The sequence below is a fragment of the Vicia villosa genome, linkage group LG4, assembly GCF_029867415.1.
Source record: "Vicia villosa cultivar HV-30 ecotype Madison, WI linkage group LG4, Vvil1.0, whole genome shotgun sequence".
Taxonomy (NCBI): Eukaryota; Viridiplantae; Streptophyta; class Magnoliopsida; order Fabales; family Fabaceae; genus Vicia; species Vicia villosa.
Genome location: NC_081183.1, coordinates 34,514,539 through 34,531,203, shown reverse-complemented (window position 1 = coordinate 34,531,203; position 16,665 = coordinate 34,514,539). Strand labels below are relative to the sequence as shown.

Sequence of the window (16,665 nt, the reverse complement as noted above, 5' to 3'; positions counted from 1 at the left end):
ATCCAAATTTTTCATGGAAGGATCAACCAGGGAATGCTCCTAAACAAGGGGTTCTTCCATATCAAGGTCAACAGTCGCAGCAACAGTATAGACCTCCTCAACAACATTATCAATAACCTCAGCAACAGGCCCCCAAAAAAGCAGATTGGGAGATCGCCCTTGAAAAGATGGCCGCTCAAAGCTCCCAATTAAAAGAAGAAACAAGGAGTAATTTTCGAAACACGGGTGCATCCATCAAAAATCTTGAGGTTCAGATGAGTCAGATAGCATAACAACTCGATAATGCTCAACCACAAGGTGCCTTACCAAGTGCAACTGTTACAAACCCAAGGGAGCATCAGAATGTGAATGTCATCTCAACAAGAAGTATGAGGAGATCAAAACCAGAAGAAAAAAATGAAACCGAGTATGATGATATCATCAAAGTAGATCTTGAAGTGCGTGAAAATAAGAAAGTGCCAGAGGAGGTGATACAACCTGTGAAGCCAACTGAAGAGAAAAGAAAAAAAGAGCCGACACCATTGATTAAGTTGTCGTATCCTTCTCGAGTAGCAAAGAAGGACCAAAAAGAGCAAGACTTTGAGAAGTTTGCCACATACTTCAAAAAGTTAGAGATCGGTATTCCATTCTTTGATGCACTCGAGAAAATGCCATTGTACAAGAAATTCATGAAGGAAGTGATATCTAAAAAGAAACCAACAAGGGGTGAAGGGGTAGTTAAGAAGGAGAAATGTTGTGCAATCTCACCAGAGAAGAGAATACCAATCAAGCAGAAAGATCCTGGATCAGTTGCAATACCGTGCACGATAAAAAACAGAACATTCATGAAGGTTCTAATTGATTCGGGTGCTAGTGTGAGCTTAATGCCGTTATCTATCTTCAAAAAGCTCGGTATTGAAAAGGTGAGTGAAAGAGGAACAGAGTTGAAATTTGCAGATCACACCATGAAGAGGTCATATGGGGTGGCAGAAGATGTATTGGTAGAAATTGACAAATTTGTTTTTCCAGTTGATTTTGAAATAATGGATATCCCTGAAGATGAAGAGATCCCTATTATTCTGGGTCGACCTTTCTTGTGCACTAGTCGGTGCAATGTCGATATTGAAAAAGGTACTCTGACTTTGAAATCTTTTGATGAAGAAATAACTCTGAAAGTGTTAGACACCAAGAAGCAAGGTGAAAGTGGAGATAATCAATCTTCAGTTGGAATGATCCACATAGTAGGCAAAAGCAAAAGATCGGAACCAACCCCAAGAAAGTCTCAAGCATAATCTCTCAGGTGGCAGCATCTCATATAAAAACTCCAAAGTTCAATAAAGAAATCAAGGAAAGAAAGAAAAAGGAACATCAAGGTGAGGAGATGGAAGTTGAAAGTGACTTGAGGCACAAAGTGGTTCATCCTTTAAATCTAGATGAGTTTTGGGTTGCGGAAAGGACAAGCAACATGGTGTGGAAGAGGAAGTATCCCCCATAATAGAAGGGAATGGACCGTCGAGCCATGCGACGTTAAACGAAGCGCTTCGTGGGAGGCAACCCACGGGATTTCTTTTTAATATTTTTATGTGTTTTTGCATTTTATTCTGTAGGTACAAATAGTGTGTCTCTTGCGAAGAGAAAAGTGAGAAGGGGCAGATAAGTCTGGACATAAAAAATAATAAGTTTGGAGGAGGTCAGGGGCCTGACACGGGCACCCGTGTCCTGTGACACGGCCGTGTCGTAAACCCTGAAGGATATTTATTTGAAACCCAAGGTTGGAAGGGAGGCAGAGTCCTGACATGGCCACCCGTGTCATGTGACACGGCCGTGTCAGGCAGGTGCACTGATTTTTGGTGAAATTTCATTTTCTTTGTGGTGGGCCCCCTATTTTTAAATGCTCTCTCTCTCTTAAACCACCCTATTAAAAATCAGATTTTGTAACCTCTCTCCACCATTATTCATCTTTCTCCTCCACTTTTTCTTCATCTTCTCCATCTACAACCCTCCACCTCCGCCTCAGTGAGCACTGTAAGTCTCCCTTATGCTTACTTACACATTGTGAACAATGTTGAGTTCAAGTGTGGGGGAGGTTCTTTCGTTTTAAGTTATTTTATGTTATTTCCTTTTATGTCAGTTTCCGTATTTTCAACTAAGTATGTGTGTTTTGAGTTTTCAGTGCACCAAGATGAATGTGATTCCAGAAGATAGTATCATGGGAATGAATGTGAAAAAGGGGAAAGACGCATCTTAAATTGGCTCCCGGGGCACCTGTGAAAGTTGACACAACTGAAGAAAATGCTAGACGCAACTTGATGGTGTCAAGTGAATGAGTTTAGAGTAACCCAAACCGGACAGTAAGTTGTACAAAATGGAGACCATTGTTGAACCTGTAAGCAATACTCAACATTGTAAGAATATACAAAGCCAAATACTTCATATCATCATGAGAGAGCATCAGGTATGGCATTATCACTCTAATTTTGCACTTGTTCTTCATGTAGTACACAAATTGATCACACACACTGAGGCACTTTTGTTTGTTTAACCCAGAGCCTTTCTCATCCAACCTTTAATTTTATAACCTTCGTTAGCCAATCTTGATCCACTGTCCATGTTGTTTCTTTTGAGAAAATTCATAACCCCTCATGTTTCCCTCATATTCGGTATTAACTATAAGTCCTTACAAAAGTTTTGTGCTAAGCATGTGAAAAAATAAGTTTGGGGTAACCGAGTCTGGTACCAAAAGAAGAAGGCAAGTGTAAAAAAAAAGAGAAAAACAAAAGTGAAGAAAAAAAAAAAGAGAAAACGAAATTTTTCACACTTGCCATCACTTAAGAGTTCTAAAGTCCGGAAAGCATGAAAAAGCGCTAAACACCCCAAATACAGTGTATTGCGCAAAAGATCTCGGACGGGTTAGTTGATACCGAATCATAAACCCTCGTACCCAATTTCTTTATTTATCCCACCTTACCTAAGCCTCGTTACAACCCGTAAGTCCTGGAAAAGTGTGTGTTATTGATTATGTGGAATTATGTTAAAATGTGTACAAAATTTAAGAGTAGATATGCATGCCTTGATGAATGAGTGAAACACTTAACCCCGAGAGAATTGGTGAGGAGTGTGATTTAGCTTGCAGGTAAAAGAATGAGTCAACATTGAAGTGCAACGGAAAACTTCGGAAAGGGGAATCAAACACTTTAACACGGAAGTAAATATCAAGTGTGGAAGCATCAATTGTGTTATGAAGCAAAAGAAATGTTCATGGGTGTCCTCTTGTTTTCTCGTACATCACTTGAGGATAAGTAATGAGCTAAGTTTGGGGTTGTGATCGGCCACCAATTTCACCTTGTTCCTGTGTTCGAGTCAATGGAAAAGCATTTCATTCGGTGGTATTTTAAGTTGTTTCAGTCTAGTTCTTGTTAGTTTTGTTAATTTTCGTATTTGAGCTTTTGTGTGTTATCTTTTCTAGTTTTTGTCGTTTTCCATTGCTTTTGATCTAGTGTTTGGTAGTGTTTAAAGTTATGCAGATACAGGGCACGATTCGAGACAAGAAGAAGTGGATTTTGGTGAGACAGAGTTGTGACACGGCCACCCGTGTCATGTGACACGGCTGTGTCACACTTGCTAAAAAGAAGAACTTGAAATTTACAAAGCTAAGTATTCAGAGACCTAACACGGCCACCCGTGTCATGGGACACGGCCGTGTCAGCCTTGCGCGCAAAAAAAGATTAGTTTTCAAATCTTTTAACCAGTCACTTAAGGAAGGGCATTGTGGAATTTTCCGAAGGAAACATTTGCTGAGATATATTTAGTCACTGTTTGGAGAGGAGAAAAGCACTTTTTGATTACCAGAAAAATGATAGAACAAGGATTGGAAGCGCTAGGGTTTGAAGCGAAGAAATCTTCAAGAGCATCCGCGATTGAAGATCAATTCACACTTATCTTATCGTAATGTCTTCATCCTTAACTTCTGTTATCTTGACAATTGCCATGAGTAGCTAAACTATTACTTGTTAGGGTGATGTCCCTGGATCATGTGATGTAACGAATTATGTTTAAAGTTTTTTTCAGATTATCTTTATGAAATTCAGTTTATGATTAAAAGTTCTTATTGCTTCATTATATTGGAAAGTATTTTGTTGATTCACGATTGGGGTTTGGTCTGACAAACCAACTCAATGCTTTTTAATCATAACGTTATCGCTGATAATCACTTAGGAAAAAGGGTTTGATGAGTAGCGATCATATTATTCAGGCTATGTCTTATAGAATCTTGGTATAAAATTATCTTGATAAGGAATGAAAAGATGGTTTTAATCTCAAGAAGTTTTTCACTAAGGAATTAGGAAAAATCAATGTTCGGAATTGGTAGTTAAGAATCTCTTTAATTAATCTATTAATTGGTAATTATTTCGTTACAGAGCGATTCATACATCTATCCTAACTCGTCTTCGCATATTTTCATTAGTCAAACTATTGAATCATTTTGTTTTACATAAGCCGTTATTTAAATTCAAAATCAAATTCAAACACCCCGATGACTTTTTATTCAATTGCACTGTTGTGAAACATATAATTCCTACGCAATCCGCGAGTTCGATACTTGGGAAATTAACTCTTTTATTACTACATCGGTAAAAATAGTACACTTGCTATTTTACCGATCAGGCATAATTCTCATTGTGTGGAATTTGTGCTAGCAGGTCCGTATCTTGATGATGTTCGATCAGTCGGTGGGTTAATCCCATTGATGATGTTGGTACCACATGCATAGTGTCAGTTGCATTCATATGCATGATTTTTATAACATGATTGGATGTTTTCCAGTGTTATGAATATTGATGATGTGTTGGTTGTTATGATGATGAAACTTGTCTGAATATCTGTATATGATACAATTGGGTGAATAATGTGACTATGATGTGTTACTGTTTATGACTCTATAACATTTTTTAATTGTGAATGAGACTCACCCTTACTGTTGATATTTTCATATTGGCGAGTAGCGGCTTTTGGCTTTGGTGAGGATAGCTCATAGGCCAGTTTGTTTAAGTATAGCGTCGGTGTCATGCTCTGATATTGTAACACTGGGGAACGCTAGTTTAGAGTCTATGATGTTACATTATTATGTTGTTATTGTATTAATTTTGTGGGATATTGCATAGATGATGTTATGCTTATCTGTATGATGAATATTTCATTGTGTAGAAACATGATTTTATTGAATTGATGATTGTTCACTAGTGAAGCATGACAAGTGAGTTATAATATGTTGTGATTTCAATGTCAAGAACAAAATATAATAGGGAATTAGAGAGGAGAAGAAGAACACAAGAATTGGTTATAACTACTATTCTTTTACTTTCTCTTAAAACAAGATTATAAATTTACAAGAATAACAAATAACCTCTCTCACCCTAAATTTGGATTTGCAGCTTAGCAATGATGAGAGACTAGTATGCTATTTATAATAAAAACTAACATACTAACTAATGGGCTTTTTCAGCAAGGCCCGTTACACAAGCCAACTTAATAGACAAGCTAACTTAACAAATTAGGGTTTAAACACTAAAACCTAATTTAACATGCTAACAACCCTAGCATCTTCGACATCTGCATGCTAGACCCATCTTCGACTACAACATGCACACTTCGACACCAGCATGTGAACAACCTTCAACTTCATGCTTAACTCTGTCGAACTGTCGAACCAAGAAGCTACCCTTCGACCACTAGAGTTCGATCCAATATCTCACATAATAAATTGTTTTATTGAATTTTGGCACCTTTGTATTCATGTTTACTCTGAAATTTTTATATAATTGCCGCAGGGTTTAGAAGGGTGTTACAATAGTGGTATCAGAGCAGGTCGGTCCGGCCGGCCAATTGTCGAGTCAGTTGAGTTGCACGATAGTTGAATACTGTCAGCGTATTATCCCTTGGTATGCGACATGTGAGTGAATCACTGTCGGTACTTGTATGTTTTGTTGCAGGAGTTGGTTTGAGAGAAGTGGGGGAGAAGCTTTGCTTCTTGGAAGAGGTTTAGTTGCAAGTTTCCAAAGAAGATTGTTGTCGTGATGTTTCAGAAATCGGACTTCGGCGATGGAATGTGTCGCTCAAGTTATAAGAAGTTTGGGAGCGAAGAGATATGATAAGAGGCTGTTTGGAATGTGATTTATTTGAAGATGATGAGTTTTGGAGTGGAATTTCCGTAAAAAAAATGCAGGAAAGTTGTTGAATCATTATGAAACTTCGAAAATTCATAACTGGAGTTCTGGACATCCGATTTGAGTTCCGTTTGAAGCGTCGGAAATCTAACGAGATGAAATTTGTTATAAAAATGGTTGCAGCAGCTGTAATATATTTAATTATGACAGGATGATGTTGGAAAGAGGTGAGGTTTCGGTTACACTTGTTCTTAGAACTAGACTTGTTCGTTGGTACCGCACGAGACGTCAGTGTCAGAGTTGAGAGGATTGAAGGAATAATTAAAGGCTTGTTGATAAGAAATTTAAAAAATTAAGTGTACAATTTGAGAAGTTTTGGAAATATCGTTTAAAGTGTCGCTGCGCGACGTCGGTGTTGCATTTTCGGATAACGATTGGAAAATTCATGTCTTGAGTTCCGAGTGTCGGAATTATGTGCCGTTTGAACCTACGAAAAGGAGAGATTATTTCCTACCTTATGAGAGAGTCATAAATATAGTAGATTGATCCTATGAGGAGATATTCTGAATTCGGTTAAGGAAGCATGAAACTTGTTGAATAGGAATGCCTACTACCGTGATTGTTTGAAACAAAATTGAGTAGAACATGTTGTTGATGAATAAGTTGATGAGATGTTCGGTAATAAATATGATTTGAGTGTCGGTGGATTTTAGTGAGAAGTGAATTAGTAGTAAAGGTGAAATAAGTTTTAGTACGGCTGAAGTCATATTTGTGATGCCAAAGCAACGACATGTATAAAAGAAGAATTGTAGAGCATTTCTGAAACCTATTGATATGAGGAAGACTTTGTTGAGATTCCGAGTGGAATGATACTTGGACGCGAAAGATGTCATGGGATTTAGAGTAAAACCACGAGTTATGAAAGTTATCGCGGTCTTTTGCTAAGATGAGGATTTTGATTTAGAACGAGATGAATCGAAATGTACGAGTATATTAGTGATTATAAAGTTTGGAAGTACTTAACAAGTATGTGATGCTAAGTGACTATGAAGCAGATTGTGTAAAATGTTTGGACGTTGGTGTCTCACCGATAAGATCCAATGAGAGGGAAGTGTGCGAGTTGTAAAGACTCAAAGTGAATTATTGAACTATGACGATGTTAATGAGTTTGGGTGCAAACTCGAAAAGGACACTATTATGTAGTAACGACGATTTATGCTTAAATATGGTTGTCGGCTATCTATTGACAAATTGAGGACTTGATCACCCTTAATCTTTTGTTGGTAGTAGACGGAATCATATAGATGGGATGAACTTGTTTGTTACCTTAATGGTATAAGATGTGATGAATACAAAGCCGTGAGAATAATCACTCGCCATGTTGTGTGAACTTATAAAGAAGTGAATATGAAGGAGTGCAGCATAATGGACAATGACTTAAAACAGGTAATCAGAGTCGTGCAGCGAAAGTGTGATGTGGAGTAGTGTTATGAGAACTACTCGTGGGCAGTGAGGAATTAATAAGTCGAAAGCCTATGTAGAGAATATGTATTGATCTATATGTTGGATTTAAAATCTAGTGGATGTAAGGATGTTGTGCCAGAGGATTAGAACTCTTTTGAATAATTGCCGAGATGATGAGCATGTTATTGTCGTTGTACGTGGTTGACGAGTATGCATTCAACGAAGTTAAGACGATGAGTTGATACTATTTGATGCTATAATAATTTTGTGTCGATGTTAAGGTGATATTGTAGATTCTAGATATAATGAGGAATTATACTCTATGAAGGACGAAGTTGATTTAATTCTTGGAGGAGAGGGAGACTCAGTTTGAGCTATTTTGTAAGTGATGGTATATTAAGGCTGATGAGTGTGATTATAGTTACTTGTGTGCACTCGTTCCGATGGTTGGAATGTTTAATAGATGAAGTAAATCAGGAATTTGTTTTTTTGAGTGCGTGTAAGTATTGCTAAGTGGTAAATTAGTACCATGTATGGTAAAGGAGGATTTTAAACGAATGAGTAAAGAGAGCCAGAGTTGGGTAAAACTCAGAAATCTAACTGATAATGATGGTTGTAACGAGTAACCAGAGTAGTACAGTGAAAGCGGAATGTAACGGGTTGGATAATTGCTGGTGTGACTTGAGAGGAGTCAGATAGTTGAAATTCAATGGTATAGGAATATGATTATTGAGTTTCTTGAAGGAAGCAGTTGGTGAAAAGTGTAAGTATTATTTTACCGCTCAGATGGGAAAGTATATTTAAGGTTGGTACGTTTGGTATATGGAATGCATTACTGCAGTGTTGGCCAGGTGTGGTCATACCATGGTTGTGTAATTATATTATTCAGCTATTGGGTGCATTGTATAGGTTGTACCTCAATGTTCTATTGTTGTTAACTTTTTGGAGATATAACGAGTGGTACACCTTTGGATGGTCAAATGTGACGTAAGAGTTGAGATTTGAATGTATGAGACATGCTTTCTGTTGGTTATATCAGATGAATTTGAAGATCGGAAGTTGAAGCAATTACGTGGTAAAGAGATAGCATTAGTCAGAGTAGCTTGGGGAGGACCGACTGTTGGAAATGTTACCTGGGAACTGGAGAGTCAGATGAAGGACTCCTATCCGGAACTCTTTGATTGAGGTATGTTTTCGAGGAAGAAAACTCTTTTAGTGGGGGAGAATTGTAACACCCCATATTTTCTAATTTTAATTTAATCAGAAATTAAATTATTATTTAGAATTATTTAGTATTTTCGTTGAACTATTTGGAGGAATCATGAAATATTGGTCCTTGGGCCAAATGTGGTATTAGTAATGAGGGGGTGTTTAGTTGTTGAGCCCATTACTAAATTATGTATTATTTTCATAAAACAAGAAAATAAGATGAAATTGAGAAATAGAAGAGGAAAACCTAAGAGGGAGAGAAGAAGAACTCATGGACAAGACCATTTTCGTATTCATGGTACACCCCTCACAAAATGAGTTATAACTTTCTGCTTGTAGCTCCAAATCAGGTAATTCTTGAAGATTCAGATTCTACACGAAATTTCCTTCGATTTGATGTATTGATTTGTATCAGGGAAGTTCTTAATGAGGGAGATACACGAGTTTGAAGATTGGAGATTCTTGCTGAAATTGAGGAAAAAGGGCTTACGGGTTTGATGGAGAAGAAGTGGAAGAATCCATATTCCTGGATAAGGTAAAGGGGGGACTCTTCTAGTTAACATCTTTTATCGAATTATAGATAATAAGACTGATTTAGATGCATTGTTTGTGTCAATTGGTTATATGCTAGGTTGGGGTTTTGGGATGATTTGATGGAAATTGTATGATTTGATAAAATTGCATGATTTGATGATGTAATGATGTTAGAGGATCCATAATATGTGTTATATTTGTGTTATAACATGTAATTTATTGTTGTTCGTGATGGTTGGTGTTCTCGGTTTGATTTGATCAAGGTTGGGGTTTTGGGTTAAAAACTCGTAGGTTGTTTCTGCGATGGGGGCTTTCTGATTTTGCCGGTTCGCGCCGCGTCCAATTGTTGGCGCCACGAACTGCTTGGCAGAAAGCCTAAGGATAATTATTTCACTCAGTTCACGTCGTGTCCCTTTTTGGCTCCGCGAAGGTGTCGTTTCCTGGCAGCGCGTCGCGAACAATGTGTGGCGCCGCGTGCTGCTAGTAATTTTTGAAAAGTTTAAAGATGCATAACTTTCGAACCGTTGGCCTGTTTTAAGTGCCGTTTCGAGTAGGATAAAGCTTATGAAATATTCTTTGTGTTATAATGATGAAAGGAGAAGTATCTTGAATTTATTTTATCATTATTTGCTTATTTTGATGTATGATGTGTTGTGGACATATATGATAAGATATGACAATACATGCTATGTTTAAACACATGAGTCATATGATGATTTGTTTGAATTGTATGATGAAGCTTATGAAACATCCTATGCGAGGATATGAGTATGATGTGAATATTTTGTTAGTTTGATGGATGATGTGCTGTTGACATGTATGATGAAATGTAACAATATAAGATGTGTTTGAAAACATAATTATGTGATGATTGTTTAGAAGTGTATAATGATGATTGTCTGTTTGGATGATGTGAATAAATGTATGCTCCTTATGAATGATGATTATGAGGATTGATGTGGATACATGTATGTTCCTAATGATGATGATGATTGATTGATTGTATTTGAATATTGCTAATGTATATAAACATACTTTGATGATGACGATGATGGTTTAGGTATTGGATGATGTTACTCATAGACTTGACGATGGTATAAGTATGTTTCATATATGTTTGCATTCATTCATAATCATGTGTGAGGGCTGAATCCAGATGATGTTGTGGATTCAGTGAAGGGCATAATTCCCATTGTGTGGAATTTGTGTTGGCAGAACCGTATCTTGATGATGTTGGATCGGTCGGTGGGTTAATCCCATTGATGATTTGGTACCACATATATAGTGTCAGTTGCATTCATATGCATGATTTTTATAACATGATTGGATGTTTTCCAGTGTTATGAATATTGATGATGTGTTAGTTGTTATGATGATGAAACTTGTCTGAATATCTGTATATGATACAATTGGGTGAATAATGTGACTATAATGTGTTATTGTTTATGACTCTATAAAATTTTTTAATTGTGAATGAGACTCACCCTTACTGTTGATATTTTCAGATTGGTGAGTAGCGGCTTTTGGCTTTGGTGAGGATAGCTCATAGGCCAGTTTGTTTAAGTATAGTGTCGGTGTCATGCTCTGATATTGTAACATTGGGGAACGCTAGTTTAGAGTCTATGATGTTACACTATTCTGTTGTTATTGTATTAATTTTATGGGATATTGTATAGATAGTGTTATGCTTATCTGTATGATGAATATTTCATTGTGTAGAAACATGATTTTATTGAATTGATGATTGTTCACTAGTGAAGCATGACATGTGAGTTATAATAAATTGTTTTATTGAATTGTGGCACCATTGTATTCATGTTTACTCTGAAATTTTTATATAATTTCTGCGGGGTTTAGAAGGGTGTTACATCAGCCACGGTAGAATGGCTGCAAAGCAGTCTCGCCTGATGTACCATGGTTTCAAGATGTCTTGCGGCTATCTAGGCTACAAGACTGATTTTGTACAGATATGACACACATAGACATCTTCATTTCATCTTCTGATCGGTGAGAAGTGCATCACACTTGATGATACATCTTTCAATCGCGGGAAAATATTAACCTACTTCATAACTAGTAGAAATGACCCGAGAAAAACCCAACAGGAGATACATGACACTAGAATATGTCATGCTAGGTTCTCATTCCTGGTGGGTATGTACAAATACCACCAAGTTACAATTGTGGATGCTAATGATGATGATGCATGAGTTGCATAGCAACGAGTTTCTGCATTGAGGTCATACATATTGATTTTGGTCACCACATCCATATTTGTAGACAAAATTTCATCCTATGTCGATGTTATCTACCTTATATTTTCCTTTGACAGGGAGAGGACTCACAAGTATAATTGAAAGGTTTCTTGGTTGGTGTACCTCTATTCCAAGTTAGCTAAGGGTAGTTTATGGAAGACTTGATAGTTGACTAGAAAAAATGTATATTTATGGTAATTTTTGTGTACCCTTAATAATATTAATTTTATAATACTTGTGTTACACCATTACTAATATTTCATATAAACCATTTTCAAGTATGGATCCACCAACATTTTCCATGTCTCACTGTTTAGGCATATGTGGAATACTACTATGAGGCTTTGCCACGTACATGCTCGATCATCCCACTCAGAGGGAATAAGGTGACAAAGTCGTTCCAAATTGTTGTTGACTGCATCGTGTCGGATGATATTTACTTTATGCTGTGTGGTGATCATCGTGAGACACAATCCTTGGAGGAGATATCCTTGTTCTCTGGATGGCTGACATGTGGATCTCGACTTATGCAACCATTTACTTAAGTGAGTCTAGCAAAAGTTTGGGTATATGCAGGATATAACTAGAAACCCCCTCCATTGTTGCTCAAACAACTATCCTCCACGTGGATGTTGGATGAGATTTTCCCAAAGTACTACGATCATTTAGTCCCAAAGGATGTATGTTGTGTTCTGACTCCTCTTCCATGGAGTACAACATACGTATGCATCCAATGGTTTTATAGAGTGTCACATCCATACATGACACTGGATGCAGAAGAAGATCCTTCTAGGCTAGCTCATTAGGAGATCTTAGAGGAGGAGCAAGCAAATGTGAGCCATGTCGTTTATGTGTTGCCAATATGTCACTGTATTGTGGCTATTGGGAGAAAGTTCATAAATAGGGAAAAGCTTATGGAAAGCACTCCTTTGATGGTCAGTTTACAGGTCATCTTAAAAGAGGCACCACATGCATTGCAATACCGACGATAAAGGAGGAACACGGGCGTTAGATATACGTTGCAGTAGTATTTTATTTTGTATATTTTGACATTTTGTATTATGAATTTTTGTATGATTGATTATGACATTTTGGCATTCACATATACGCAATAATTCTTCTATTTTGATTTTACTATTGAATGACAAATGAGTATGATTTATTGTGGGATTAATTTATAAATTACTTTTAATGTAAAGTTTATTAAAAAGATGTCAAATTTTTTCTAACTTATTGTGTAAAATATTGTCTTGAGATTAATTAAGAGATTAGAATTTTGAAATTGTGCTTTTTCCATTCTATGGAAAGACAAAAAAAAAATACTAATGCAAGGTTAATCCAAAAATTGAAACGCAAACATCTTTTCTAACACAAATGTAGTAGCACTTTATTATATGATGTGTAATAGACATATATGAAATTTAATATTTGGACTAAACAAAAACATTTTATAATTTTGGCAAAATAATTTTTTTGTTTGGTATATTAATTTAGGTGTTTATTTTGGTCCTTTAACTTCAAAAGTTTTATATTGGTCCTTTTTATTTTTAAAAGGTGTAATTTTAGTTCCTTTTATCATATTAGTGACTGATTTAGCGATTGACTTTTGAACTTTTTTAACATTAACTAGAGGAAAATGACCAACACGATACATTTTAAAAAATTAAAAAAAATTAAAATTAAAGAACGAAAATGAACTCCAAAATTAATATATGGAATACAAAGAGTATTTTATCTTCAATTTTTCAATATTATTAAAATAAAACTTCTCATATAAACCGTTGTAAACTAAGTTCGCAGAAGCCGAGAGGGTTGGTCTAGCGGTGGAGTTTGGACCTTAAGGGCGTGCTTCCCTTGAGGTCATGAATTTGAAGGAGTCCGGGGCCAACTTTCGGAGGCTACATGGGGAGCCTAAAAAACTCCTCTCGGATAGATTAGTCGGCACGGAAGGAAAGATACCACTCTATTAAAAAAAACTAAGTTCGCAGTAAGTGGAATCTTTTTCTTTGATGGAAGAATTTATTTTAAAAGTCAGACTGGTCAGTTGAGTCATTGGTTTATTAGTTGAGTCATTGGGTCACTAGTCGAACTGCATGACTAAACTGGATAATTCGGTTGAATAAATTAGTCTCTATTACAAAATTATATATTTATTAAATTGGTTAAATTGGATGACTCATTCCATAAAAAATATCACGACACCTACAAAATTTTAAAATATCATAATTTCATATGTTTATTCTTTACATTCAAATTCTAAATATAATCATCACTAACAACAAAATAATAAAAAATATAAATTTTAATAAATTTTGAACCAAGTCTAATGACAAAAAAAATTATTATAAAAAAATTTTGAAAATAGTTTAATTATATTTTTATTTTATTTTTTCAAAAAAGTTATACAAACGACGTCGTTTTGTGTTAAAAACAACATATATTTTAAATAATTAAATAATAAATTTAACATTTTATCTCTTCTTCATAATCACAATCACCTCATAAATCATTTTAAATTTTAATTAAATTAAAAAATATCTCAAATAAAAATATAAATTATAATCATCTCCAGATAGATTTCCCGATAATAATTTAAATATGGTGAATTCTTATCTACCCAACTCAAAAAGTTGGGTAAGGTTACCTCCTGTGTAAAATGTCTTGAAAACAACAATCAATTGTAATATTTAATAAATGATTAATTGTGTTAAAATTAAATGGAATCATATGATTTGTTGAATGTACACTACCCAACTTTTTGTGATGGGTAGAAAAGTTGTCCCCTTTAAATATATACAATTATAATGTTATCTCTTCGCAATTGCATGTCAAATTAATGGTGGATCAAAACTATAGTGACTCTAAAATGTGACATGTGAATGCTATCTTAACACCATCTTGCTTCTCACTCACCATCTACACTACACACAAACATTAAAAAAAATTAACTCAACTTTGACTTTTCCTAAAATTTCTCTCTCTCTCTCTCTCTCTCCTCACGCTGAATTTTCCTCGATCTTTCTCTCTATTGCTTTTGCTTTGATTGTCTATCTTGACTCAACTTTGATACGGAAGTGTTCACTATTTTACGTCAAATCACACTTCTATATTAATATCACACGAAACTTTGTTCTTTCCATCCTTAATCATCGTCATGACAAAATTTGAGGTTGTTTTTGTCTCAACACCAGCCATCGGAAACATCGTACCCATGGTCGAATTCGCTAATCTTCTAACCAAACAAAACCCTCAACTCTCTGCCACCATTCTCATCGTCACCGTCCCACAACGACTCCTCGTCAACACTTACATCCAATCTCTTTCTTCCTCCGCCACCAATCTCCGTTTCATCCACCTCCCTACAGTAGACCCTCCCACACCCGATCAGTCCCAATCTTTCATCCCTTATGTCTCCCTACTCTTAGAAAACCAAAAAAACAATATCAAAAACACACTCCTAAACCTCACATCATCGTCAACAACCGAGTCAACTTCCGAGTCGGTTAAACTCGCTGCTGTCTTCGTTGACATGTTCACCACCCCCATCATCGATGTGGCCAACGAGATCAATGTTCCTTGCTACCTCATCTTCGCGTCACCGGCGAGTTTCCTTGGACTCATGCTCCACCTACCCTCTACTGAGTTGCTAGAATCAGAAACTGAGTTTGATATCCCGAGTTTCAAAAACCCGCTTCCGAAACCCGTTTTGCCTAGCTTGGTGGTGGACATGAAAACCGGTGCTTATTCATGGATGGCATATCATGGTGAAAGATACAGAGAAACAAAGGGTATTGTCGTAAATACAGTACAAGAGCTTGAACCTTATTCTGTTCAATCGTTTCACAATGATTTAGATCTTCCACCGGTTTATCCGATTGGGCCGGTTCTTGACCTTGATGGACCGGCTAAATGGGACCCGAACCCGGTTCAGTATGACTACATCATGGAGTGGCTCGATAAGCAGGTTGTTGGTTCTGTGGTTTTTCTTTGCTTTGGTAGTTTGGGGAGTCTTGAAGTGAAACAGGTTGAGGAGATAGCTATTGGGCTTGAACGGGCTGGGGTTAGGTTTTTATGGGCTTTAAGGAGCCCACCCAAGGCCCAGTTAGAGGATCCAAGAGATTATGCGAGTTATGAAAATATTTTGCCTGATGGGTTTTTGAAACGGACGGTGGGGATGGGAATAGTGTGTGGGTGGGTCCCACAAGCGAGGGTGCTGGCCCATAAAGCTGTAGGAGGGTTTGTTTCGCATTGTGGTTGGAATTCGATATTAGAGAGTTTGTGGTACGGTGTACCAATTGCCACGTGGCCGATTTATGCGGAGCAACAGATGAATGCGTTTCAGATGGTTAGGGAGTTGGGATTAGCGGTGGAGATTAGGTTGGATTATACGAAGGGTGGGGATCTGGTGCGGGTGGAGGAAGTTGAGAATGGTGTTAGGATGTTGATGAACGGTTGTGATGAGATTAGGAAGAAAGTGAAAGAGATGAGTGAAAAGTGTAAAGTGGCTTTGATGGAGAATGGATCGTCTTATAATAACCTTATGTCTTTTATTCAAGAATTGACAAAATAAAAAATCCTTGTAAGAGCACATTACTAGTAAGAAATGTTTTAGGTAAAAAAGTGTAGAACTTGTTGGCTACTCTCCAACTGCAGGAGAATAAATAAAGGTATGTCATTCTCATATGATATATATTAAAATAATAAGAAGAATTAATATTTGGTACTCCTAACCATGCCAAGAAAAATTAATATCCTTAATATTCTTTTAAGGAATTATAATTAAAAAAAGTTAAACATAATTAAATATAATAAAAGTCATATTTTAAGTTTCGACATATTGTATATATGTGTTTCAAAAAAATATTTTAATAAATAGTTTATTAACTTGTATTAAAATAATAAGAAGAATTAATATTTGGTACTCCTAACTAGGGCTGGCAATGAACCAAACTAACTCGAAAATAGTTCGAAACTCGACTCAAAAATTAAATCGTTGAACTAGGTTCATGAACCAAATGAGCTGGGTATGAGCTAAAAACTAGGTTCGTTAACTAAATGAG

General features: G+C 36.3%; 2 protein-coding genes across 2 annotated transcripts; both read left to right on the top strand.

Moving 5' to 3' along the window:
* Positions 1 to 368: 368 nt before the first annotated feature.
* On the top strand, positions 369 to 2,227 carry LOC131597023 (uncharacterized). Its single transcript, XM_058869745.1, has 3 exons — positions 369 to 891; positions 1,587 to 1,618; positions 2,153 to 2,227. Exons 1-3 carry the CDS (start codon positions 369 to 371, stop codon positions 2,225 to 2,227), a joined length of 630 nt encoding a protein of 209 aa, XP_058725728.1.
* Positions 2,228 to 14,518: 12,291 nt separating this feature from the next.
* LOC131599048 (UDP-glycosyltransferase 43-like) lies at positions 14,519 to 16,364 on the top strand. Its single transcript, XM_058871552.1, has one exon. It carries the CDS (start codon positions 14,760 to 14,762, stop codon positions 16,173 to 16,175), a length of 1,416 nt encoding a protein of 471 aa, XP_058727535.1. The 5' UTR covers positions 14,519 to 14,759; the 3' UTR covers positions 16,176 to 16,364.
* Positions 16,365 to 16,665: the final 301 nt, after the last annotated feature.

Coding starts and splice junctions, on each gene's coding strand:
- LOC131597023 (XM_058869745.1), top strand. CDS start 369: ATGAGGAGATCAAAACCAGAAGAAAAAAATGAAACCGAGTATGATGAT. Junction 892..1,586: donor ATCTATCTTCAAAAAGCTCG/GTATTGAAAAGG, acceptor TTTATTCTGTAG/GTACAAATAGTGTGTCTCTT. Junction 1,619..2,152: donor TGTCTCTTGCGAAGAGAAAA/GTGAGAAGGGGC, acceptor TTGAGTTTTCAG/TGCACCAAGATGAATGTGAT.
- LOC131599048 (XM_058871552.1), top strand. CDS start 14,760: ATGACAAAATTTGAGGTTGTTTTTGTCTCAACACCAGCCATCGGAAAC.